This window comes from Vipera ursinii, assembly GCF_947247035.1.
Source record: "Vipera ursinii genome assembly, chromosome: 2".
Taxonomy (NCBI): Eukaryota; Metazoa; Chordata; class Lepidosauria; order Squamata; family Viperidae; genus Vipera; species Vipera ursinii.
In genome coordinates, this window is record NC_139513.1 from 146507888 (window position 1) to 146535161 (window position 27274).

Sequence of the window (27274 nt, forward strand, 5' to 3'; positions counted from 1 at the left end):
GACCCTCGCAAAGAAAATTGGACAGGCTCCATTACAGCTGAATGTCAAAAACTACCGCTACCTGTCCTAAGCACAATGTCATCATTCCGACTAACAAAACACTTCAAAGAACTTTCAGGCATTGTTTTTGCTTTGAGACACAACACATATTTTTCTTAAAATGGGGCTTGAGAGACTGAGGATAGGATGAATATGTCACTAATAAGAGGCATGGAAGAAGGCACTGCCGATCTAAATCCTGCAGGAAGGATTGGACAGGAGGCCATACAGAGAAGGGAAACCACTTGGTTTATTAAGAGATTTAGATTTAGTAGGTAGAGCAGTGGGGTGGGGCAATGAGCCAGAATATGCAGTTGTGGTTGATTGGTTGGAGTGCTGGCTCCTGCACGAGGCAATCTACACTCTGATTGGTTGCTGTGAGTGTGGAGGGGGAGTTTTACTCCCCCCCCCCACTTTTTCTTCTGTGTGCCCTGTATGCTCTGTAATTCACCTCATAATGCTCCTGTTGGCCTGACTGTCTTGTTTGGACGCTGAGCTTGTCGATCAGAAGGTCGGCAGTTTGGCGGGTCGAATCCCAAGTGCCACGTAACAGAGTGAGCACCTGTTACTCGTCCCAGCTTCTGCCAACCTAGCAGTTCAAAAGCACGTAAAAATGCAAGTAGAAAAATAGGGACCACTACGGTGGGAAGGTAACAGCGTTCCGTGCGCCTTTGGCGTCCAGTCATGCCGGCCACATGACCACGGAGACGTCCTCGGACAAGCGCTGGCTCTTCAGCTTTGAAACGGAGATGAGCACCGGCCCCTAGGGTCGGAAACGACTAGCACGCATGTGTGGGGGAACTTTTACCTTTTTATAGATGTAGAATATATTTATATAAAACTACGAGTTCATGCCAGTGTCTCTGCCTTCATTTGGACACCTGCTGCGCAATTCCTTGAACAGACTTTGCTTAGGGACAGGAAGGAAAGACTGTGCTCTAACGTATAATGGCAGAGCCATTGATTATGATAGAAAGTTGGCTTGTTCAGGATGCCGTGGTATTCTTTTCTCAAATATTTGAGGAACTCCAGACAAATGGATTAAGGAGCTGCAAATGCTAGGAAGGGTGTTAATTCCTTCTTAATCTGTTTTCACAGGATACGGAGTACTGGCAATGGGATGAACTGGGGAGCTATTTCACTAATACCCCTAGAAAGATCTCCACCCTCTTCACCGGGGCTCCATCGCACCTGGAGGCTGCACTAACCTGGGAGAATGGCAAGGTCTACTTTTTCAAGGGACAGAGCTACTGGAGACTCAATGACCAGCTTCGGGTAGAGAGAGGTTACCCCCTAAGCACAGCTGAGCGCTGGATGAACTGCTAATGTTTAGGGTGTTGCTCTGGCTTACCATTTTCAGAGATGGCCCTTCTCTAAACAATGAGATGTGCTGTTGTTGTTTTTTTAAGAGACCTCGCAGCGACACCTACAGGTGATGCACAAGAGCAAGTCTTCTGAATGGGACCAACTTGGGCAGAGGAGCAAAGGAAACACTGACTTTGTGGAAACTCTGTTTCTGCTGACCTTCTTCATTGCAGACCAATCTACCTTTAAAAAAAAATAATGCTGGATTTCAAAACATATCTGGATGATCTTGGAGGCAACATAGCTGCAGAAGGAACCAGCCCAGCTTCAGAATTCAGGAGACCTTGGAGACTATACCTAAGAGGTCAGACTGTAGAATAATAATTCAACATCAGAGTTCTTTTTTTTAAAGGGAACTTTAAGGATAGTTTAGAAGTATCATCCCTTGTTCTATGGCTGTGTCAGGTCAAATAGAGCTGCAGAGTTTTAGAATATTGGTGGTTCACCGTTACTTGTATCTCTATCAGAAGAACAGCTAAGCTTTTTTTTAAAAAAAATTAAAACTGAAATCACAAAGAAAGTGGTATAGAATATCCTGGGGTAGAGGAGTATATCTCTTGCAATGCATGCACACATAGACATACACATACACACACCAACACACAAACGTCATTGTTATGGCAAACTTCGAATTCCATGGTAATAATTTAATCTCATATATCCAAGCAGGGACTGAGGGCTAGAATGTTGCTTCCAGTTATGCAAAGCGTACCCAGTTCCCAATAAAAAAAAGATTTTTATTATATATGTGTTTATGCTTTTTTTCTGACGAGGAAATCATTTTTCTTTCCGGTTTTGTTTAGCTGAGTACAAACAGGCCAAACGTTTCGCTGGCTAAGGCAGCACAAGCTGTCTCTTCTTCTCCTTTGCACTGGTGTGGTTCAAAATTGTTATTTTATTATCGGAAGCAGAAGATCCCAGGAACATTTCAAAACGGCAAAAATTACAGCAATTTAACAACGAACAATCCTTTCCTCTTCCTTTTACTTTGCACATGAAGAGGAAGGACACATAGTCAGTTTATTTCAAAGAGGCTTGGCTACAAACAGGCCTGAACACAGTCGTGGCCCATTATTCTACTTTCATGATCCGCTGCGAATGAAATTCTCCATTGAAAATAATTGGCTGGGCAAGCATGAGCAACAGTCAATACCAATCTGCCTTAAAACACTCACAATACTCTTCTGTTACCCATTCAGAGGAAAATGCTAATCCTGCCAGGAAGTAGGTGGGATTCATTATCAATTTTCTCAGAAGGAAATGAAGGTCAGCTTGCAATTTCTGTAATACAGTTCTGATCTCATTTTGCAAGAATCAGAGTACAGAATTCCCCTTTAGTGCCATGTTCATCACAATGCCCCTGTTTCTACTCTCTGCTCCCAGCTTTGCATCACTGAGAACAATGAACAACAGTCAGAAGGTTGTAGATTCTACAGCCACAAACCTCAATCCCGCCCACTCCCTTCTACCAAGGCATCCTATGTAAAGGGAAATAAAAGACATGAAGCCAGATAGTCTGATACTTTGACACCTTCATTTCCTGCCAAAGGGGAAAACTGACAGAATCTCCTCAGGTTTATCTCTGTAATCTTGATTTAACTATTGAGGGACGATGAGAAGCTGCCAAGCTAGCATTCCACTTGGAGGACCTGCTAGACCAGTAAAAAAACGGGGGTTTGGGAGGAATCCTGAGGCAAGACAACCTGGTGGATCAATTCACATTTTGAAACGAAAAGAGTAGTTATGCTTACATTATAGCAGGGGTCTTCAAACTTGGCCCTTTTATGACTTGTGGACTTCAACTCCCAGAATTCCTCAGCCAGCGTGCCTGGCTGAGGAATTCAAGTCCACAAGTCATAAAAGGGCCAAGGTTGAAGACCCCCTGCATTACAGCAAGAAATAATTTGGCCCAGCTTCTGAAGAACAATGAGCATGCAATCACAAGCTTCAGAGCCAATCTAGGAAGGGTACAAACACAGTGTGGAAGGGCCCTAGTCCAGAAATGTCTGTCTCATTTACTGCTTCATTTCTCCTGTCATCTCCGCCAGCTGGCTAGAGTTGAAAGAAACCCAGTAGGCACTCCAGTCAAGGTGTTGTGGTGAATGAATGCATCAGTTCTCTTCCTACTTTTTAGGAATTTGAGAAGGCACCCCATATTGAGAAAGGAAGATACCAGCACATGAATAGGTCATCTCCAATCTAGTGCCTTTTCCCAGGGCTGAGAAGGCCTTGCTCATTGGAAAGGCATGTTGTTCCCACCATTCCAAAATACTGTATTTATTGGCGTATAACACGCACTTTTTCTTCCTGAAAATAGGGGGCAAATGATGTGTGCGTGTTATACGCCGATATAATTTAAGGTTTTTTTCCTGAAATTTCCTTTTTAAAATGAGGTGCGTGTTATACGCCGGTGCGTGTTATACGCCGATAAATACGGTAACTTCTGTTTGTCATTAATTAAAGTTAAAGCAGTTAGAAGGAAAATGTCCCGTTTGGTTCTCCTAATGTGGCTGAAAGCCATAGTGGCTGATTTTTTGAGAGAAGCTCATGTGCTTCTGCCTGTTTGAATCTTCACTTTACATATTATTCCAAAACTGAAATAAGAAGGTTGGTAGTATGGCAGGCGAAATAAATCTAACTCAAGATTCCTGCATTTCCACAAAGGAAGCAGCCTACTATTTCAATAATTCACTGCCCTGATAGAAGATTAACTTTTCCTGGTAGACAAGACACAGTGGCTTGGGGGGGGGGCAGGTTTTAAACCTTTTTATCTGACCTTTATTATGTTCTCTCAAGATGGAGAACATAGCTAATATTTCTTCTTCCTCCTATTCTCCCCACAACCACCACCCTGGGAGCTATATTGGGCTGAGAGAGAGTGTGACTGGTCTAAAGCAGGGCTTTTCAACCTTTTTACCCATTGTACCACTTTTAGGATATGGCAACATCCGAGTACCACCAATCGCCTAGCAAGGTGTCAAAAACTTGAACAAAAAAAAGGAAAAAAGTGATGAAGTACGGATAGTCCTTGACTTAAAACTGTTCACTTAGTGACTGTTAATGGCACTGAAAAAAGTGCCTCCCAAGCCACAGCCGAGCAAGACACCTGCCCGCCCGCCCGGTGGCGCTCTTCCTCCTGGCCAAGGTTTACATTCTTGTGAGCATTTCTGTTGAGGATTGGCAGTGGGGGTGGGGTGGGGGGATGTTTGGTTTGTATTTCCTCCCCCCCCCCACTGGGTGGTTGCAGCAGGTTTTGGTCACTTCACATGACCCTGGGACACTGTGACCGTCATAAATATAAATCAGTTGCCAAGCATCTGAATGTAAATCACAAGACCCTGGAGATGCTGCAACATTCCAGCTGATCGGCGCTTCTTCTGGGCTCAGAAGCATCAGGATCAGTGCCGAGCTCCAGCTGAAGCCTGGTGCTGATCCTGACGCTTCCGCTGAGCCCTGACAGCCCTGCAGCTCCAGCCGTCTCCCGCTCAGGCTTGTGCGGTGCTGCCACTGGTTCAGCTCATTCCCCTCCCCCGCTACCATTTTTCTAGGATGGTCGCATACCACCTGCCAGGTGCCAATGTACCACAGGTGGTACCCATACCACTGGTTGAAAAGCCCTGGTCTAAAATCAGCCAGTCGGCTTTTGTGCCTAAAGTGAGACAAGAACTCACAGTCTCCAGGTTTCTAAGCCAGCACCTTAACCACCGTACCAAACTGGTTATGTGATCATTGCGATTCCTTCCAACTCCATAATTTAATGATTCTTCATAAGTCTTTCAACAACTACAATTGGCTCAATCACACGTCCATCACATAAACAGTGGTTGCCCTAATCTGGAAGAAAGTCTAGTTTTATTAATAACAGTATTACGCCGAGTAGTGTTTTTTTCTTTTTTGCACTTATGTTGGAGCATTCCAAAAGTTTCTGAAACATCAAGCTTAGGGACGTGCATGTAAAAACGTTACAGATGTGTTATCTGCTCCACATTGCAAACAGACACGAGGACTACAGTAAGGAATCCTGAAGCCTGCTTCAAATTTAATACACACAATCAGACAAACACTTTCGCAAGGGTAAAGAACTGGCTGTTGACCAGATCCTGCAACATTATAAGCAGAACGCTTGACAAGTGGGAGAGAATGTCTAATCAATTTAAGTTTTGGGCTGGCGGCTACTAGTTTGTGCTTAGTTTTTATAATCTAGTTTTATAATTAAGAGGTGACCAGAATCGATTTTGCTGCAGTTTCATAATAGGGATTCTTGGCTCCTGCCCACATTCTGGATTTTCTGCACACACATGTACAGATAGTCCTCAACTTATGATCACAATTGAACCTAAAATTTCTGTTGTTAAGTGAGACATTTGTTAAGTGAGTTTTGCCCCATTTTATGACCTTTCTTGCCATAGTTGTTAAATGAATCACTGCCATTGATAAGTAACCCAGTTGTTAAGAGAATCTGGCTTCCCCATTGACTTTACTTGTCAGAAGGTCACAAAAGGCGATCAAACGGTCATAAATATGAACCTGTTGCCAAGTATCTGAATTTTGATCACATGATCATGGGGATGCTGCAAAGGTCGTAACTGTGAAAAACAGTCATAAGTCACATTTTTCAGACCCATTGTAACTTTGGTCACTAAATGAACTGTTGTAAGTTGAGGACTGCCAGTATACGTGCACACATACATACGCACATACTTAGCAGTAATTCCCCAAAACAAGGAGGCAAGAAAACTCAGGGTGATTGGGAAGTTAGGACCAGCAATATAAAATTGAGCATGGTTCCATATCACAATTCAGATTGGAGACATGACTGGAGTAGTTTTAGAGTAAATAAATCAACATATGAGGAAATATTGTTCATCCTGAGGTTTATCCTGTTCTTATGAAAGCAGAAAATAGCCATTTAAATATCCCACAATGCTTCAATTAAACTAGCCCCTCTGTCTTATAAGGGGAATCCAAGGCCTAGCGTCTTGTGGGTCCTGATGGCATTTCATTAAGAATCCCTCCTTATGAAGACATCTTTCAAGTTCCCTTATTTCCTATTCTGCTTCCTCCTCTCAATTGGGTTAAGACAATCCAATTATTTACCTTCCTATGGAGTAGCATTTGTGCATGACAGAGATAAAGCTGCGTGGAAATGGGGAACTACTAGGAAAAAAAATAATGTTTGTTAATATAACAGTGCCAGTAGGAGCTGAATGAGGGATCAAAGAGAAGCCCATATGGCATATTGAGATTAAATGTGGACCAAAGCCAGATGCTGCTTTAACTGGGATGCAGAACATGAGGTAGTTGTTATGAGCTGCAGAGCAAACACTTGCTTTCATCCATTCACTTGAATATTAGTGGAGAAAGTTAGATGAAGTTCAGAGGTTTAGCTACATATTCCTATTTAACTCTGCAGAAGTATCCTTTTTCCTGCCCTTTTTATATTGGTTTTTAAATAAGATATTTGCTACAGTTGCCCTAGGGACACCATGATAATCATAATCATAATCATAAAGTTGGAAGGGACCTTGGAGGTCATCTAGCCCAACCCCCTGCTCAGGCATGAAACCCTATAGGTTGCTTCACTGCTTGATTAGTTTCCATCCATTGCTTCTTGTCCTGCCTTCAAGTGCTTCAAGGGGGACAGGTGCACACTTATCATTTTCTTGCCTATTTTGACTTGTGTTTCTAATCTCTTGTTTACACGATACTGTTTTGATAGGTTGGGCTGTTTTTCCCCCCTTTGTGTAAAAATTCCAAAACGCCTCATTGAAGAAACTAGGACGCTGAGCTTGTCGATCAGAAGGTCGGCAGTTTGGCGGGTCGAATCCCGAGTGCTGCGTTAACAGAGTGAGCGCCTGTTACTCGTCCCAGCATCTGCCAACCTAGCAGTTCAAAAGCACGTAAAAATGCAAGTAGAAAAATAGGGACCACTCCGGTGGGAAGGTAACAGCGTTCTATGCGCCTTTGGCGTCTAGTCATGCCGGCCACGTGACCACGGAGACGTCCCCGGACAAGCGCTGGCTCTTCGGCTTTGAAACGGAGATGAGCACTGGCCCCTAGAGTTGGAAACGACTAGCACGCATGTGCGGGGGAACCTTTACCTTTATGTATAACTCTGGGTTCCAAAATGGAAATCAGCTTTGCTGGGAACGGGGAGACTTGCTGGCTTTCTTGCTTGGCCACACAGCCCACAGTTTTAGATGCAGGTGTTTTCTGGTTTGATTCCTATCCTCTGCACTGTGAAAAGAAACTTCTCGGTGTCTAAATCCTATGTGAGGCCTTGAAGAACAATTAGAAATGGAAGCTGACCTCACTGGGTTAGAGCAGATACTTATTAGTAAGCATCGTCGTCATCCCAGGTGTTCATTAGTGCTTGTTTAGACCACCATTTGACCATTTCTTTCATCTTTTTTTTTCTTTTCATCAACCTTCCTCCCTTCCAGCCGATAACAAAGAAAAAGCTCCTGGCTTTTCTCTCGATATCCTGATGGTCTTCTCCGCACCCTGGTCAATGGCCCCTTCTGTAGTTGGGCGCTGTGTTCCCTGTAATATCACAAATTCCAGGCAGGGCAGGGGGAGAGTTCTGAATCATAGGAGTAAATATAGCTTGCAATTTCTTCTCACAGGTTCTTTTTTTAAGGAGACTCTGCCCATGGACAACAAAAGCTGCCTGGCCATTACATTACCCTTCTCATGCACCCTGCTCTAGGTTCAGGGGACAGCCAAATGCTCTTCAAATTACAGGTCCACTCACTTTTTCAGAACCACAGAGCAGCCTCTCCTTGTTTCTTCTTAAAGGAGCCACATCCAATTAGCCAAGTACACAAACATCCTTCACAAAACATCAGTTCAAGGAATGCTGCTTCTCTTTCGTTCACCTTCGTCTTCCATCTTTTGTCTCATAGATTTCAGGGCTTCTTGTAAGCGTTTTCTTATACTAGTCCTGTTCCTATGACTTATGCTGCTACCGCTGCATGAACTTTTTTTTTTAATCACCGTTAAAAGACCTGCTGATTTCTGCAGACCAATCTCCTATTAACAGGCACAGGAGGCATATAACAGACTAAAAGAGTTGGAAGGGACCTTGGAGGTCATCTAGTCCAACCCCCTGCTCAAGCAGAAAACCCGATTCCATTTCAGACAAACTGTTGTCCAATCTCTTCTTAAAAACCTCCAGTGTTGAAGCACCCATAACTTCTGAAGGCAAGCCGTTTCACTGATTAATTGTTCTCACTGTCAGGAAACTTCTCCTTAGTTCTAGGTTGCTTCTGTCCTTGATTAGTTTCCACCCATTGCCTCTTGTCCTGCCTTCAGGCACTTTGGAGAATAGCTTGACTCCCTCTTCTTTGTGGCAGCCCCCTTAGATATTGGAACATTGCTATCCTGTCACCCCTAGTCCTTCTCTTCATTAAACTACACATACCCAATTCCAGCAACGTTCCTTGTATGTTTTAGCCTCCAGTCCCCTAATCATCTTTGTTGCTCTTCTCTGTACTCTTTCCAGAGTCTCAACATCTTTTTTACATCGTGGTGACCACAACTGGATGCAGTATTCCAAGTGTGGCCTTACCAAGGCATTGTAAAGTGGTGTTAATACTTCATGTGATCTTAATTCTATCCCTCTGTTAATGCAGCCTAGCACTGTGTTGGCTTTTTTGGCAGCTGTAGCACACTGCTGGCTCATATTTAAGTGATTGTCCACTAGGACTCCGAGATCCCTCTCACAGTTACTACTATTGAGCAAGGTACCCCCTTATACTTTACCTGTACATTTGGTTTTTCTTGCCTAAATGTAGAACCTTACTTTTTTCACCATTGAATTTCATTTTGTTAGATAGCGCCCAGTGTTCAAGTCTGTCCAGATCCTCCTGTATCTTAAGCCTGTCTTCTGGAGTGTTGGCTATTCCTGCCAGCTTGGTGTCGTCTGCAAATTTGATGAGTTCCCCATCTATCCCCTCGTCCAAAATGCTGATGAAGATGTTGAAGAGCACTGGGCCCAGAACAGAGCCCTGGGGCACCCCACTACACACTTCCCTCCGTGTAGATGCGGTTCCATTGAGAACCACATGCTGAGTACGGCTGGTCAGCCAACTACGAATCCATCTGGTGGTGATGCTGTCTAACCCACATTTTTCTATCTTATCAAGTAGTAGTTTGTGATCTACTTTATCAGATGCCTTACTGAAGTCCAAGTAAATTATATCCACATCATTCCTCTGATCCACTAATTTTGTCACTTGGTCAAAGAATGCAATAAGATTTGTCTGGCATGATCTGTTTTTGACAAACCCATGTTGGCTTTTAGTAATGATTTTCTTTGCCTCTAGGTGCTTGCTGATTCATTGTTTGCTTATCTTTTCCAGAAACTTCCCAGATATTGAGGTCAGGCTGATAGGTCTGTAATTTCCTGGATCCATTTTTTTCCCTTTTTTGAAGATGGGAATTACATCAGCTTTTTTCCAGTCCTCTGGTAGTTCCCCAGTGCTCCAGGATCTTAGAAAAATATAGTTCAGTGGTTCTGAGATCACGTCTGCCAGTTCCTTGGGAACCTTGGGGTGTAATCCATCTGATCCTGGTGATTTGAACCCGTCTAGGCTGGACAGGTGCTCACTTACCATTTTCTTGCCTATCTTAACGTGTTTCTGTTCTGTTTTTATGGCACTATTTTTGATAGGTTGGTCTGTTTTTTCCCTTTGTGTAAAGACAGATGCAAAAAACGATTTAAATAGTTTTTTCTCCCTGTTGCTTGTCACCTTCTTGCCACTAATGGACCAATCATTTCCTTCACTTTTTTTGTTTTTTTACATGTTGAAAGAAGCTTTTGTTGTTATTTCTGACTTTGGTCACAAGCCTTAGTTCATTTTGAGCCTTAGCTTCCCTCACTTCATCTTTGCACGCTCGGGCTATTTGCTGATATTCTGACTTAGTTATGTGCCCCTCTTTCCACTTTCTATACTTGTCCTTTTTATCTTTCAATTTATCAGAGAGTTCTTTATGCAGCTATGCTGGTTTCTTTTGAGAGCTGTTATTTTTCCTCTTTGTTGGTATTATGCTAGACTGGGCTTTTATTATCTCACTTTTCAGTGCTAGACTGGGCTTTTATTATCTCACTTTTCAAAATTTCCCAAGCTTCTTGAGAATCCTTGAGGATTCTCATCCATGGAATCCTTCCCAAGCTCTAAGTTTATTGAAATTAGCTCTCTTAAAATCCAAGTCTCTAGTTTGACTGTATTCTATTGCTTGTGCTTCCATAATGTTGAATTCCAATATTGCATGATCACTTCCTCCCAAGGCTCCTGTGGTTTCAACACCTTCTATCATTTCATCTCTGTTAGTGAGAATTAGATCCAAAATGGCTAATCCCCTAGTTCCCTTCTCTACTTTTTGGGTGACAAAGTTGTCTGCTAGGTTTGTCAAGAATGGTTTGTCAGGATGATCAAAGCCTTAGCAGAACTTCCTACTTCTTCTAATGTATCTAGGGTGATGCCAGGCACAAGCAACCAGAACAGCTTTGAGAATGGGTCAGGTAGGTTTCTTTGTTATTGCTCACTGCTTTACAACAATCTCACCAGATTCTTCAATTTCTCTTCAGAAAAGCAAATATAGACCTAAAGGTTTCACCTGAAACATTTCCTTTCCCCAAGCCAGAATGTCTTTTAAACCCCTCCTATCGGGACCTCCTATTCTTCAGCCAGTGTTCCCATCATAGGTGATTAGGAATCCCTCATAGGCTTAGTGAAGGTTATCTGACCTTGCATCCTTCCCAGAATGACATCCTGTTCTTTCCACATAAGCTAATGTTTGTTCCTAACCCTAGGTTGCACAGCAAGGCTTATGTTCTTCTAGTAGGACAGGCCACCTTCTTCCCTGGTTGCCCAGCAAGGATGTAAGTAGGCCTTCTCTAGCCTTGGAGCCACTGCTGAGAATTCTGGAAGACTGCACATCTGGTGGAGACAAATGCTGGAGAAGATTGGATTTGAGCATATGCCCTACAGGGGCAAAGACCCCTACATTGAAAGAAGAATATTTGAAGCTTGGGGTAGATATGAGGGGATCCTTGATGCTCTCTGAGCTTAACTGTTTTCTTGCAGGTATTTTATTACCAACTAAGAAACATCATTTCTGAACAGGGAGCAAAACCCACCCTCTTCTTGCACTGATTATGTTGCCTAGTTTGGTAATAAAATATCCGCAAGAAAACAACCAAATTCAGAGAGTACCAAGGACCAGTTAACCCCTACACTTCTCCCTTCTGAATACCAGAGATGGGTGGAAACAGTGATAACTTTTTTGTCTTTGTAAGGACCATCCAAAATGTGACCTTAATTCATCCCCCAAGAACTGATGTGATGGAGACAAACTGCGTAACACAAGTGTATTTGTGTTAAGTTTTATAAACAGGAACGGTTATAAAACAGTAACAAACATTTCATAGGAAACAATCACAATAACAAAAAGGTTTCCTGAACAGGATTTGAACCTATGCACACAGAGTGAATTTGAATAAAAAAACAACAGGATTTGTAAATCAGGTGAATTAGCTTACCCAGTTAAGAGTTCAAGGGTTAGGACTCTTTTTTTTTTTTAATCTTTATGTACATGTTCTTAAAAGCACCATTGTCGAGTTAAATTCGGAATCATTCCGAAGCGCATATGGCTCTATACATGCTAGAAAAGGCACTCTAAATAATAATACCAGTTTTATTTGGTATTCATTCCTTTGGGGGTTACAAGGGTGGAGGAAGTGCAATCACTTTCTTGCTACATCCCAGTTGGTTTATATTCATCATCACCAACTTAGTAAAGGTGAACATCTTAAGAAGGTAGCCTGTTCTGCAAATATAAGCCCCTCCCCCCATAAATTTCATAGCCCTGCTGGTCAGTCTTTACCACCACAAAGATTAGGAAACCTGTGGCTATCCAGATGATGGACTACAACATCCGTACAAGTTTTTCAATGCTTAGTTAGGTCAAAATCCAATATCTGAAGGACCACAGAAGATCATTCTCTCCCCAGACACGACCTTGCCATCCCCCTTCCATTCACTAAAGTAGATATGATGGAAAGATTGGGCTAGTAAGAATGTTACTACTCTCCCTGTTGGCTAGATTTAGATCTTCAAGAGGTGATTTGTGCAATAATGAGTGACTAAATAGTTTCAGTCACAACCTTAGGGTCAAATAGATTTCAACGAAAAAGCTGACATCTTGTGAACACTTAATATTTTTTTTTAAATGCAGGATTACATTTTGAAATTGCTGGGGACCTTTTTAGAATGTTCTGGGCATCACAGGTGACCATAATTATGGCAAGGGTGAACGTCCGATTATGGCTTCAAAGGGTCCAATTTGGATCTTAGATTAAGGAGAGGATACGAGAGTAGTTTCCCCTTCTTGATACAAGCAACCTTAATTAGAGGAAGGATAAACTAAATACAATAAATCTCTCGTACGGCACACATACAAAAAATGGCAACATCTTGAAGGAGAAGCATCGCAGGCCAGAACCTGTATGCCATGCATTTCTATTGCAACAAACCATCATAGGCTACCATGTAGTTGTATTTTACCCGAGTTAAGTCTCTACAAAGGGCAGTTTATCGAGGCAAAAAAATGCTTGCTTCAGATTTGCTGCAAAGTAGAGCAAACAGCCTCCTCAGTCAAGAGAAGGACACAACTATGGCTTAGTGTTGAGATAAGAGACAATATCAGCTTCAAAGACAGTGACAGCCAACCTGGACATTTGCCAGTGTATTCTGGCAAAATTTAGAGGCAACTATCAAGACCTCCTAAAGAAAACTGGCATCCTGCCTCCATTGATAAAACAGAAATACATTAATGTGTGTTCCTTAAATCCTTTCCCTCCTCCTCCTTTAAGTCACCCATGGCCCTTCCCAAGGAGAGGAAAGGAGACAGACCCATCTAGTTTGAACCCTTGAAAAGCAATCTTTAAAAATATATAGTGGGCTACCCAAAGATGTTTGCAGACAGGAGAGAACATATTCAGGACCCTGGGCCGGCTTGTGCTCTGACTCTGCTAAAAGCAGAAGGGGAAGAAGACAATGCAGCAACATCACAAACACACACATACCCACGCATCCTTCAGAGGCAACCCTGTGGCGTGGTGAGGGGGACAGTAGAGCCAGAGTCATAATCCAGGTCCACCGTGGTATGAGCACTTGTGCTGAGGTTGCTCAAGGAGGTGCCAGTTCCCAAGTGCTGACGGTCCCGCAGGCTCTGGATGTAACTCTTTGGGAAGCAAGTGGAAAACGAGTCAGAGAGATTAGCTTAGGAAATGGGAATCATGCATTCTCTGGAATAACCGGGGACCGGCCAGAATGTGGAGGTGTCACATTAGGAAACTCGAACACATTTTTTAAAAGCACCTCACTCTGGCCACTTTTGATGTGAGGAAGGGCCTCCGAAAGCAGAACAGAATAGGATGGACAATGCGATTACAGGTAATCCTTGAGTTACAACCACAATTGAGCCCAAACTTTCCGTTGCTGAGTAAGTTTTGCCCCATTTTACGACCTTTCTTGAAACAGTTGTTAATCACCGCAGTTGTTAAGCTAGTAACATGGTGGTTAAGTGAATTTGGCTACCCCTTTGACTTTCCTTGTCAGGAGGTCGCAAAAGGGGAATCATATGACTCTGGGACACTGCAACCGTCATAAATATGAACCAGTCGCCAAGCGTCCAAATGTTGATCATGTGATCATGGGGAAGCTGCAACAGTTGTGACTTTTTTTCAGGGCTGCGGATGGTTGTACGTCAAGGACCATCTTTATTTTATTTATCGTTTATTAGATTTTTATCCTGCCATTGTTGGTTTATAAGTGTTCAAGGCAGCAAACGTATTATACATAATACTCCTTCCTCCTCCTATTTTCCCCACAGCAACAGCCCTGTGAAGGAGGTTGAGCTGAGAAAGAGGGACTGGCCCAGGCCAAGTTCATTCCAGCCAGCTTTGCGTTCTTATAATGCTGTACATTATTTGTCTGTTTATTAAATTTATACTGTTGCGACAGGAGCCAGTTTGGTGTAGTCTAAAGTGCTGGCCTTGCAGGAGCCTTCCTAACTTCTAGTCCTGCATGGAAAATCAGTTGGGTGACTTAGGGCCAGTCCCTCTCTGTCAGCCCAGCTCACCTCACAGGGTTGTTGTGGTGGGGAAAATGGGAGGGGGAGGAAGGAATATTGTATGTGTTTGCCACCTTGAGTTACTTATAAAGTAATAAGGGTGAGTTAAAAATCTAAAATAAATGAAATAAATAGAATAGCACTATATATGTTCCTGCATCTTCAGCAAGACTCCTCTTTCGCACAAACGTTACACATAGAACAGAGCTACAAAAACATCTGTATTGCAGGTCAAATCTTTTAGAAAAGAATCATACTGAAGTGTGAAGAGGATCTCCCTCACCTCCAACTCTCAGTGATCCCGAATTCCCTCTGCCTTGAAGATGGCTTCCCATCCTGGTAACTTCCCCAATTGTATTGTACTTCTATTACAAGTAATCCTTGACTTACAACAGTTCCTTTAGTGGCCACTCAGAGTTACAATGGCACTGTAAAAAGTGACTTATGACCATTTTTCAGAGTTACAACCTTTGTAGCATCCCCATGGTCACCCAATCACAATACAGACACTTGGCAACTGGCTCATCTTTATGGCGGTTGCAGTGTCCCGGGGTCATGTGATCCCCTTTTGAGACCTTCTGACAACCAAAGTCAATGGGGAAGCCAGATTCACTTCACAACCGTGTGACTAATGTCAGTGATTCACTTAACAACTGTGGTGAGAAAGGTAGTAAAATGTGACAAAATTCATTTAACAACTGTCTTGCTTAGCAAGAGAAATTTTGGGCTCCATCGTGGTCATAAGTCGAGGACTACCTGTACTATCCTCCCGAAAACCATAATTCACCTGGAGAAGCCCAGATTAGGCAACATTGCCCTAAAATTTTAAGATTGATTTCTTTGTGTCAGATTACAGGATCTGTCCCAACGTTCAGTATTCAATACATACTGAAATGCTAAGTAAAACAGGGAGGTGTAATACCTCCTGAGTACAAAATAGGAAAAGTCAAAATTTGTTCTTGAAAAGCATTGCCTTATGTGGCAGTCACCCATCAATCTAAACTGAGATTAGACACTGAGTGGCAGAGCTGCTTCTAATATGACTGTATCACAACCAATTACCTGTTTATTTATTTCAAAGTTTGGTATGCTAGTTACTCATTAGTCTAGGTCAGGGGTAGCTGACTCAGGAATTCTGGGAGTTGAAGTCCATAAAAGAGCCGAGGTTGCCTACCCCTGGTCTAGGTGGCTCACATCTCCCAAAACGTATGAATGAGAGAAAAAGATTTTGCAGTTTTAAACAAAGCCTTTTTTTGCTCTTCTAAATCTCAAGGTTCCATTGTGAATCAAAATATTACTATATCCCACTGGTGATATATTTCCAATCAAAAAAGGAAAGAATTTAATCAATCTATTTAGAAAGTCCTCTGGGTATAACCAGGCACCCTTTGTTGGTGCTCTTGGATGGCAATTTTCTCAGAACGAAGAGAACAGAGACCCTACCCATTCATAGGGTCACGGAAGGAAAGAAGAAGAATGTTTTCTCTTATGATCCTCTTGATGGTAAATAGTTATCTTGCATATTAGCCCTCTTGATTGACAAGTTATTTAAGAACTGAACTGCTGCTCTTCAAACCAGGAATATTTCCCAAAGGCCTTATACAATATTTGAAAAACAGCATCCATATTTTATTACAGCAGCATAAAATGAATGAAAATATGGAATAATTTTGATAAATTCTATGCTGCTATAATAAAACATGGGTGCAAAGCAGTTATCAATTAAATCAGCTGCTAGATAAAGCTGTCTGTATGCATGCAAGCATGTATATGTATATGTATATGTATATGCATATGCATATGCATATGCATATGTATATGTAGGGCTTTTTTTTCATAGAATGCACGGAACGGCGTTCCGGCACCTTTTTTCAATGGAAGTTGTGGAACTAAAAAAAGTTCAGTCAGACCTTCCAACTTCTGGCAAAAAAAAATTAAAAAGATCTCACAAGGAGTTGGAAGGTCTGACTGAAATTTTTTTAGTCGCACAAACTCCATTTCCCTGCAGCAGAAGAGAAACACGCCAGAGCTGGAAAGCAGGTTAGCAAAGAAAATGCTTTTGGGAAGAGGGAGGAGCTGCACCGGGAGAAGCAGCAGGAAACGGGGCTGCCATTTCCAGAAGGGAAATGCACAGAGCTGCTGTGTTTTCCATGAGACAGGTGACAAAGGACTGGCAGAGGACAAGGAGGCGGCAGCTGTGCCCGGGCAGGTGATCTGCGGGGCGAAGCTTAAAGCCCCTCCAGAGGCACACAGCAGCAGTAGAGCCGTTCAGCGTCACTCCCCCCTGGCTCCGAAACGGCGGAGGGGGACCAGGCCTACCCCACCCATCCCATCCACCTTAGCATGGCAGTTCGGCTCGGGAGGGGAGTGAAAGGTTGCCCGTCAAGGAATGGCCTGGGGTGGGGGGGTGGGGGACTGGGTTCCGGCACCTTTTTTCTCACAAAAAAAGCACTGCCTATATGTATATGTAGATGATGCAGATGTAGATGATGTAGATGTAAGGCTCATTGCAGCACAAATTAAAAAATGAAATAAAAATCTGGGTGAGAAAGTAGATCATCTGGAACTGCAAAGGCAATGAAGAAGACAAGCAAGTCTTCGCAGGAAAGGGATTCCCAAACAGGCACAAAAGATCACCACCATTATTATTTTTGGTACCCCAAAGCCATTCTGGACAAAGTTTGGGAGGTCACATTGGCTGAGATGGGGGGACTGGCTTTCTAGAAGCTCAGGGATAAAGGGGCTAAGCAGCTATTGGCCGCAGCCACTCACTGGTGCAAGGACGTCTCCGGTGCAGCGTTTGATGGCACCAGCCTTGTGCCGGTAGGAGCCTTCTTGTGGAACTTGGCACTGCCTCTTTTTGGCTTCCCGCTGTCGAATCCGTAAGAGTTGTAATTGCTTCTGGCGCCGATTCAAGACCACTGGGCCACAGAAAAGAGACATGAGACTGGATGATGAAGACTTAGCTTAAAATCCCGCATAGAACCTGCCTAGCCCAGCCCCATTCTGGGAGAAAAATGATAGCTTGAAAGGGAAGCTTTGATTCAGACTATAGCCTCTCACTTGTACATGTAGTCCTCGACTTATGACACAACTGAGCCAAAAAATTCTGCTGTTAAGTAAGACATTTATTAAATGTCCCATTTTATGAGCTTTCATGCCTCAGTTGTTAAGTGAATCACTGCAGTTAATACATTAGTAACCCAGTTGTTAAGTGAATTTGGCTTCCCCACTGACTTTACTTGTCAGAAGGTTGCAAAAGGGTTAGGGGGACACAGCAACGATCATAAATATGAACCAGTTGCCAAGCACCTGAATTTTGATCACAGGATCATGGGGATGCTGCAAAGGTTGTAACTGTAAAAAATGGTCATAAGTCACATTTTTCAGAGCCGTTGTAACTTTGAACAGTCACTAAACAAACTGTTGTAAGTCGAGGACTACCTGTGTGTTCTTGAGCGGGGCAAAGGAAAGATGTGATACTTGTCTTGTCTCCTACTCCTTCCTTCCTTCCTCCATCTCCTTCAAGAGCAGAAAGGCTAAAGAAATCCGTTCTGTTGCTATTATGCTACATAATGCCATATGCATTTTTAAGATTATGAAAACCTCAGCTTCCTTATAGATCAAGAGAAAAGGCAGAAGCAATTTCTTCACATCCTCCCTCAATTAGCTACATATTAATTTCACCTTTCTCTCCCCACCCCCATACCACAATATTAACCTCAAAATCTTTACACAATCTTCCTTCATGCCTGCATTTACAGGTAGTCCTCAACTCACAACCGCAACTGAGCTCAAAGTTTCCATAGCTAAGCAAGACAGTTGTTAAGTGAGTTTCGTCCCATTTTACAACTTTTCTTGCCACAGTTAAGTGAATCGTTGCAATTGTTAAGTGAAATATGCGATCATTAAGCAAATCTGGCTTCTCCCATTGGCTTTGCTGGTCGGAAGCCGGCTGAGAAGGTCACAAATGGTGATCACGTGATCCCTGGGACACTGCAACAGTCATCCATGCATGCCAGTTGCCAAGCATCTGAATTTGATCATGTGACCACGGGGGTGCTGCAACAGCAGTAAGTCTGAAAAATGGCCGTAAGTCACTTTTTCCAATGCCACTGTAACTTTGAACGGTCACTAAATAAATGGTTGTAAATTTAGGACTACCTGTAATAATTTCACTTTTGTTACACCATGGGCAAGGGGCAGGTATTTAACCAAGTATGCATTATAGCACCTCATATTTGCATGTATGTGTATGTGAAGAGGGATATACTCAGTGGGGAGAGAGGGAAAGAAAAATGGCAAGAAAAAAAATGAGACACTCTGTTACTTCCTAAGAGCTTCATATGGGGTAGGCAACCTTGGCTCTTTTATGACTCGTGGACTTCAACTCCCAGAATTCCTGAGCCAGCCATGCTGAGGGAAGTTTCCAAGTTGAGCCATGCTGGCTCAGGAATTCTGGGAGTTGAAGTCCACGAGTCATAAAAGAGCCAAGATTGCCTAGGCCTACTCTTTCAGTCAGACCCAAGATTTTCCACTCACCGTCTGTGTGGGAGAAACCTTCAGCAGTCACTTTCCACTGCAGCAGGATGCCCATCAAGGCAAGGGCAGGCCAGGTAGCCAACACTGCCCAGCCACACCAGCAGAGCAGGGAGGAAGGGGCCAGACGGAGGCGGTCATAGACATGGTGGCCCAAAGCCAGGTTCTCCACCGTGTAGTCCAAGCAGAGAGTCAGAACAGCAGCCCCAAACACTGCCGTGGAGATCACCGTGAGGACCTTCTGCCAGCGCAGTGCCAAGACAGCACCTAAGAGGGAGAAGCCCAGCAGGGACCCGGCAGGGATCCACCCGTTGGGCAGCTTGTAGAAAGGCTCGGTGGCTACCAGCCCAGCCGTGGCCACCAGCAAGCCAAGCAGAAGCCCTGTCAGAAACAACCCCACAGAGTGCACCAGCATAGTAACCAAGCCACACAAGACTCCGATGCCCAGGGCAATGCCGGCGCTGACCTCCAAGCTGAGCTGGGTGTCCAAGATACGCTCCTTATAGCAAAGCAGAAAGATCACAGCGGAGCCAAAGAGGAGACCGGAGAGAAACATGATGGCCTTGAAACACCGATAGCCTATTGACAGGAAAGAATGAAATAAGACTACCAAGGCAAGTGAACACAGGCAAATCGTTTATAAACAGGAGGATAGATTAAGAGGGCAATTGCAGAAACGTTACATCCAAATACTCGGGATGGTTCAGCTAATCCTCAATAGCAAGAAAAATGCCCAGACAAATCAGCTGTTGTTTTTTTTTAAAAAAATGGCCCTTTTGTCATAATTATTTAGAACAAAGGATTCATGCAGTTTGCAATGTGGACTTGCTGCTATCATTATTACTACAAAATAATTTTTTTGGTACTTGATGTTATTTGAAAGACATGAAGGACGCTGTGCTCACTGGAGCTTGCTTATTTAGCTCAATGGAAGCATCTGTTGAAAACAACAAGCCTTTTTTAGTGATTCTTTTCTGGGTTATAGGTCAAGAGAATAAGAATAAAAGATAATCTTTTACCCTCACTATTCACTCCAAATGAAGTAGCAAACAGAATGGATAATTTTAAAAAGATGGTATTGTTTTCCTTCAAGATGAGAATCATCTCCAATTCTCACAGTGGAAGAAAGGATGGAAAAACAGATGGACCTTGCAGAGATAGTCAAATTTACTGCTTCAATCAAAGAAAACATCTAGTTTTGTCTCTACTGTACTTAAACCCCTTCACAGTTTGGTGCTTGAGACAGAAAAAGATAAATGATTTTGGGGATTTGCTGATTAGGTAAGTCTGTTGTTATAGAAGTGGCTAGTAAACTAAGTATATAAAAGTAGAACGTTGAAGCTGAACCCTGTTATTTTTATTCTATTGCAGTGCAAAAAGCTGGACGTTAACACTTTTTTCTTCTTTTTCCCCTACCCCGCACTTCTCTTTTTCTCTTTTTCCCTTCTCCATTTCCCTACTACTTTATTATCATTTGTATTCATAATATAAAATTTAATTAAAAACTGAAGAAAAAACTAAATAAAGACTACCTCTTCTACCCCAGTCCATTCTGTGTCTTTCTTGCTTCATTTCGGTTTGCTATATTAACTAATCTGCACCCATCCCCATGTACTTTTGTCTAGCTGCAACTTTCTGAGAGGTAACGAATTAGTGTTCCCACTCTTCTTCTGGTTTCTTTCAAAATGGATATGAGGCACACTGAAAAGCAACATAGCAGCTCTTCCACTCCAACAGAAGAGAATATTTGTAGCTCAGGGTTGAACTGTGGGGTCCTTGGTACTCTCAGAGCTTGATTTTTTTCCTTGCAAATGTTTCATGATCCAACTAGGTAACATCATCAGTGCTAGAAGGAAATGGGGCTTGTTCTAGTACTGATGGTGTTACTCAGTTGGGTTATAAAACTACTGAAAGAAAGCAACCAAGCTCAGAGAGCACCAAGGACCCCACAGTGTTACTATCAATTCAACAAAAACTTTTCAGAAACTGCAGGACAATCTCCATTTCACTAAATTTTGGGCATACAGCCTAAAGACATACCGTAAAGCTTCCCTTCCTGATGAGAGCAAGGCATGAAATCATGGAGAAAGCACAACCTTAGATTCCTTCCCTAGCTGTTAGCGATGCTTGCTGGGAATTCTGGGAGTTGTTGTCCTAATAGTTATGGAAATCAGGCAGCAACTCTGCTAACATAGACTCACAGGTTCACCAGCAGGGCAGATAACAATAATTTCAGTGACTGGAAAAATAATACATGAACACTGGAAACAAAAGCTTTGTTTTATCATCTTCTGAGCTGTGGCATATTTGACGCCCAACCCAGGGAGATCTATCTGATAAGCTAGATAAAATATTTTGCCTATTACTTGGAATAATGTGTGCATCTCAAGAATATGCAAATAATGCTCTAGAGACTGTAATTCTGAAACTGTTTTGGACCTGGGGCTGCCAAGCATTACACATCCAGCTGGAGCTTCTTTGTATAAAAGAAAAGTTTCAGTCAACAGGAAAATGTACACCTTGCCTTCCGATGGCAAAGATGTTTTCCAGGCGCTCCAGAAGCGCCATTCAAACCTTCTGCCTTCCTGCTCTATAGAAAGATATTTGTTCAAATCAAGCAATTCTTCATTACCCAAGGGGGACTGTTAAGAAAGAGGAGCTGGGGATCATTTAAGAAGCAGACGGCGAAACCTGAAAGGAGCTTGCCACAAAAAATGTCCCCTTCCCCTCTACTCACCAAAACAGCAGTAAGCCACTCCGAAAATGCAGCAGAGAGCACAAACCACGCAGGGCACCACTTCATAGTGCCTTTCTGAAAGGAGACTGCAAGGGTCCAAGGCGGGCTCAGTGGGCTCGGCTGCCCCTTGATTAAAACCCCGGGGATCAAAAGTAACAGCAACGGGTAGCAGCAAGGTCAGATCCATGCTTACGAGCCAGGAAACAGCTCAGCTTGCCAGAGCCATCCAAATACGGAAAGCAGCCTAGAAAGAGAATTCTGTTAGGGAGTGAAGAGAACCCTAGAAGGCTCAAGCCCACCAAACTACTCTTCTCAAAGTTGCACCGTTAGAACCAAGACCTGGCTGACATATTGTGTTATATAAAAAGGTAAAGGTTCCCCCGCACATGTGTGCTAGTCGTTTCCAACTCTAGGGGCCGGTGCTCATCTCCGTTTCAAAGCCGAAGAGCCAGCGCTTGTCCGAGGACGTCTCCGTGGTCATGTGGCCGGCATGACTAGACGCCAAAGGCGCACGGAGCGCTGTTACCTTCCCACCGGAGTGGTCCCTATTTTTCTACTTGCATTTTTACGTGCTTTCGAACTGCTAGGTTGGCAGAAGCTGGGACGAGTAACAGGCGCTCACTCTGTTACGCGGCACTCGGGATTCCACCCACCAAACTGCCGACCTTCTGATCGACAAGCTCAGCGTCCTAACCCACTGAGCTACCGCGTCCCTTATTGTGTTATATAACCCATTGTAAATTTGTTTTGTAATGTAGTCCTCGACTTACAACTCTTCATTTAGAGAGACCGTTCAAATTTACAATGGCAGTGTGGGGGGGGGGGAAAGTGACTGATGACCATTTTTCACACTTATGACCATTGCAGCAGCCCTGTGGTCACACGATCAAAATTTGGCCGCTTGGCAAGTGGCTCATATTTATGACGGCTGCAGTGTCCCAGGGTCATGTGATCCCCTTTCGCAACCTTCTGACAAGCAAAGTCAATGAGGGAAGGCAGATTCACTTAACAGCCGGGTTACTAATTTAACAATTCCAGCCACTCACCTAACTGTGGCAAGAAAGGTTGTAAAATGGGTCAAAGCTCACTTAACAATTGTCTTGCTTAGCAACATAAATTTGGGGCTTAATTGGAGTCGTAAATCAAGGACTACCTCTATTAACTTAGCATGGTGTGTGAAACCAGCCCCAAACCTTCTTCAGATTGTTCAGGTTAGACTTTTAAGAAAACCTGAATATGGTTTGAGGCTTAATCTTCAAAGTTGCCCCCAAATCCTACCCTGCCCGCCTCATCATTGTCTCCCTTTCTCTTATGGTGCCCCGCAACCCTGACCCTAAAGATAGGTCAGGGGTAGGCAACCTCGGCTCTTTTATGACTCGTGGACTTCAACTCCCAGAATTCCTGAGTCAGCTGCTGACTCAGGAATTCTGGGAGTTGAAGTCCACGAGTCATAAAAGAGCCGAGGTTGCCTACCCCTGAGATAGGTGGTTCTTTCACCCCACCCGTCATATGACAGGCAATCACAGGAAGTGGACCCTTTTTTCTGAACTTTGGTGAGGTCCTTGCTCCGGGAGGTGTGTCCTGCTATGTCCGTCATTCTTTCTGCCCAGTGTCTCTTGACAGGTCTAGAAGTACTCAGGGAAAGCAAAGATGCCGGGTGCACCTGGGATCTCCACTGTAGGGATTTTGTTACAAACTGCATTGATCTGACAAAATGTCAAAAAGCTGAAATGGATCTAATGAAGCCAAAAGCCATTGCCTTGGCATGAGGCGCGTGATTATTATTCACAATGCTGGTTCTTCCTACCCCTGACATTACCCCCAATGCAGCTGCATGTCATGTTTCTTTGCCACTTTCTTCTCCCTCTCCCCAGTCAGGGTACTGAACCACAGCCCTACAAGTGAGGGAGATCTGGAGCAGAGAGAGATAAGAGCATGGCTTTGCATCCTTAATACACAGTTCCGTTTGGGATTGGGAGCTGGTGAAAAGAAAAAGAAAGGAGGGGATAACATTGAAGAACAGAGGAAACACAGAAATGTCAAAATGTCCAGAGCTGGGAGCTGTCTGGTGTTGATTGGAAGACAGTTATATAAATATTTTAAAAACACAAACAAAATGACATGAAAACTTTTATGAAGAGGTTTGGTTAAAATATCAATTCTCCAGCAAACATGGAGAATAACAAATTATCTAGCTTTTTACAGATCGTTGCCCAAATGCAGCAGTCCTTCATGCTTGCACTCCTGGAATTCCCAAGCACTGCAGCTAATACAGTTAGTCCTCGATTTACAACAGTTTGTTTTGTGACTGTTCGAAGTTACAACAGCGATTTTAAAAAAAGTGACTTATGACCGTTTTTCACACTTACTTTCACGGCAGTATCCCTGTAGTCACATGATCGTATGAATATAACATATGAATATAAATATGACCGACTCATATTTATGCTGTGTCCCAGGGTCATGTGATCACCTTTTGTGACCTTCTGACAAGCAAAGTCAATGGGGAAGCCAGATTCACTTAACAACCAGGTTACTAACTTAACAACTGCAATGGTTCACTTAACAACTATGGCAAGAAAGGTTGTAAAGTGGGGCAAAACCCCACTTAACTGTCTCGCTTAGCAAAGGAAATGTTGGGCTCAGTTGTGACCTTAAGTTGAGGACTACCTGCGGGAAAAGTGGCTGGGAATCCAGGACCCTATGTTCTAAGACATGAAAGACACAAGTTGGGAGATGGTCTTGGTCACCAAAAAAAAGTGCTGGGCTAGATGGGTCATTTGGTCTACTATCTAGTCCAGTGTAGCACCTCCTAAGTTCATGTGGACCCAACCACCTTATTTCTTCACCCCGAATTCCTAAATCCTTCCTTTCTTTACTCTTATTGCTCAAGAGTTAAACTGTCCCCCATGATGCAAGCGTGAGTAATCTCCCCACCCCAGTTAGTATTGACAAAATGCCTCAAATCCTCGGCCCTCTAACCAAATCTGGCAGCGATCATCGCAGCAAATCCGAGCCAACGTTTATGCATTCAAACTGGAATCTCTCCTCTCATCCCCGTGAAAGTTTATTGGGACATTTAAATTCAACGGCTATTGAAATCTGGTCATCCGCCAGGAGTTCAGAGTCTTATTCCCAGCTCTGTTGGGAAAAGGGGAAGCCTTGTTAATTGGAGCAGAAGGTAAAAGTGGGAGCCAGAACTTCTGGGCTCCCTTCCCAGCTTCAAGGGGGATGATATCCATCATTGTTCAGATGGGTCTTATTCCAAGAGGGGAGCAAGGCAAGGAAATGTAGGCAATTTAAGATACCCAGTAATTAAGATGTTCATAATCCAGTATACTACAGCCCCACAGGCTTATAATACATTCCCTTATTTCTCTGCAGGATCATCTCTACTTCTACTCAACTTTTTCAGCTGACCACTTTTACTTAACTATTTACTTTCCATTTTCAGCATTTCTGACACTGCTCAAGCAATCCATGCAAACATCGGCCTTCAGAGGTTCAGGAAACCCCTATTTCAGGGGCATAATCCTACTTCAGTTCTACTTTGGCAAATAAAAATACTCTGTAAATGTGGCATCAGACCTTTTGGGGGAAGGGCAATGAGGGGAAAGCAAAAAAAAAAAGATTTACCTTTTTTTTGCATTTTAAAACAACCCTCTCCCTCAGAAATGCATTTGCAAGGAGGCTTTCTCATCTCCTATGCAAGATGATCAAATAGCCAAGTTTAGTTCTGAAGTTTCATATATTTCATCTATAACCGCAGCAGGTTACTCCTGTTTTAAAATTACTTTTTCCTCCACAAATATCTATCCATAGTTATAAAGAATTTCTAAAATCTACTAGGTCACCTCCAAGCCTGACAGGGTAGCATAAAATAAGTATTAAGCGGTTGGCCCCACAAATCACACATATTTCCTTCCAGGGAAGCACCTCAAAAATCCATGTGCAGATAGCAAAACATTAAAGTTCACTGAATGAGGGAGAAGACAGTATGAAAGCAGAGCAAGCCTGAGATTATTGGAATTAAGCTGTGATTCTTACCTACCAGGAGCCTCAGTTAATTAAGTCAGTGCTTAAACTTCTCAAAGAGACTAACCTATGAGCTGGAAGGCAACATCTCACAACCTAGAGATACATCCTCCTTTTGGGGAACTTTCTGGAGGAGGTCTGGGAAACACACATGTGCCACGTTTTGACCTGCAGCTAAAAACCAAATGGCTCATCCTATTTTGGCTGTGGCTTCATGTGCTTGTAAACAAAAACATCTGCAGAAATCTCCTTTTCTCCAACAGGGACTCCTAGAGTTTTAATGACATCGCCCTTCTGGAATCGGAGTTCAGCATCCCTTTAAAACGCCACTCGGCTCCCTTAAGGCGCAGACAGGGAAGGAAAATACAACAGCTGGGAGGCTGGGAAGAGATGGATTAGTAAGCAACTCTATCTCAACTGTTAGGGTGTGCAGCGAAGTTCTGTTAAAATAAGGCACGGGTGCTTTTCCAAAGCAACCGCTACTGTAGCAATGTTACAAACAGCATTATTTACTAAGCGAACGTTTCTTACTGTTAGTTTAAAAACACGCCTTTAGTTCCTTGAAAAGTTTAAACCGAAGAATGCTTCACCGCGGAGTCCAAGAGAAAGCTCCTTCCACCACTGGCAGGCTCAAATCTGATCCCTCCACCTCTTTGAAAGACCACCCCATTTTCCTCCAGTCACGTGTCCAAGTCCAACTTGGCAAAAGGCTGCCCCCCCCCGCCGCCCCCCGAGGATGATGCAAAAAAAAAAAAAAACAACCCTTCCCCCCGAACTCCTTCTCTCCTCCAAGGAGCAAGCGAACGAGCAACACGGTCCCCGGCAGGATAGCGAAGAGGGGAAGGGAACGCCGATCGTAACTAGGTTTGACAAACGGCCGTCAGAACTTGCATCCACATCACCGGAAACCCGGCATAACAAGGTTGTGGGGACGGGGGGTGGGGTGGGGGGTGGGAAACTTCCAGGCTAAAACTTACCAGTCTGGGGAAGGGTTCCCACCACCGCGCACAACCACGATCGCTCTGCAAAAGCAACATCCCCCCCCCAGACTCCACCCCCTCCGGAGAGCGACTCCCGGAGACTCCAAGAGCGGCCGAAAAGAAAAGAAAAGAAGGAGCCCTGCCCGGAGGGGCGAAAATACCCCCCCACCCCTCCCGTGGCAAACTCGGCGAAAGAAGCTTTCCCCGCGACAGCTGAAAAGTGACCTCACGAGGAGGGGAGGGGCCAGCCTAGAAGTTGGCGGGGAGTAAAGCGACTTGGGGGGGGGAAGAAAGCGAGGGGTCGGCGCCTCCTCCTCCTCTTCCTCCTCCCGATTCCTGGGGAGGGAAGGAGCCGGCGCCTGGCCGGCCCTTCTGCTGTTGCGAGGGAGCCGCTGCTTGGGGCCATCCGAAAAGCGGTGGTTGGGAAAAGGCACCCCGA

The 27274-nt window shown here is 43.7% G+C and overlaps 2 protein-coding genes across 2 annotated transcripts in view; one reads left to right on the plus strand and one right to left on the minus strand.

Annotated features, from left to right (window-relative positions):
* Window positions 1-2107, plus strand: part of MMP19 (matrix metallopeptidase 19) — a 14460-nt gene extending 12353 nt beyond the window's left edge. The window contains exon 6 of the mRNA XM_083353434.1: window positions 1138-2107. Coding sequence (XP_083209560.1) covers window positions 1138-1365 — 228 coding nt within the window. The 3' untranslated portion in view covers window positions 1366-2107. The remainder of the gene's footprint in view (window positions 1-1137) is intronic.
* Window positions 2108-11820: 9713 nt separating this feature from the next.
* LOC310633772 (transmembrane protein 198-like) lies at window positions 11821-26999 on the minus strand. The gene is made up of 5 exons (XM_083351652.1): window positions 26833-26999; window positions 21821-22064; window positions 19087-19662; window positions 17317-17465; window positions 11821-13653 (listed from the first exon to the last, which is right to left on the minus strand). The coding sequence occupies exons 2-5, from the start codon at window positions 22005-22007 to the stop codon at window positions 13507-13509; spliced, it is 1059 nt and encodes a 352-aa protein (XP_083207778.1). The 5' UTR covers window positions 22008-22064; window positions 26833-26999; the 3' UTR covers window positions 11821-13506.
* Between the last annotated feature and the right edge of the window lie 275 nt (window positions 27000-27274).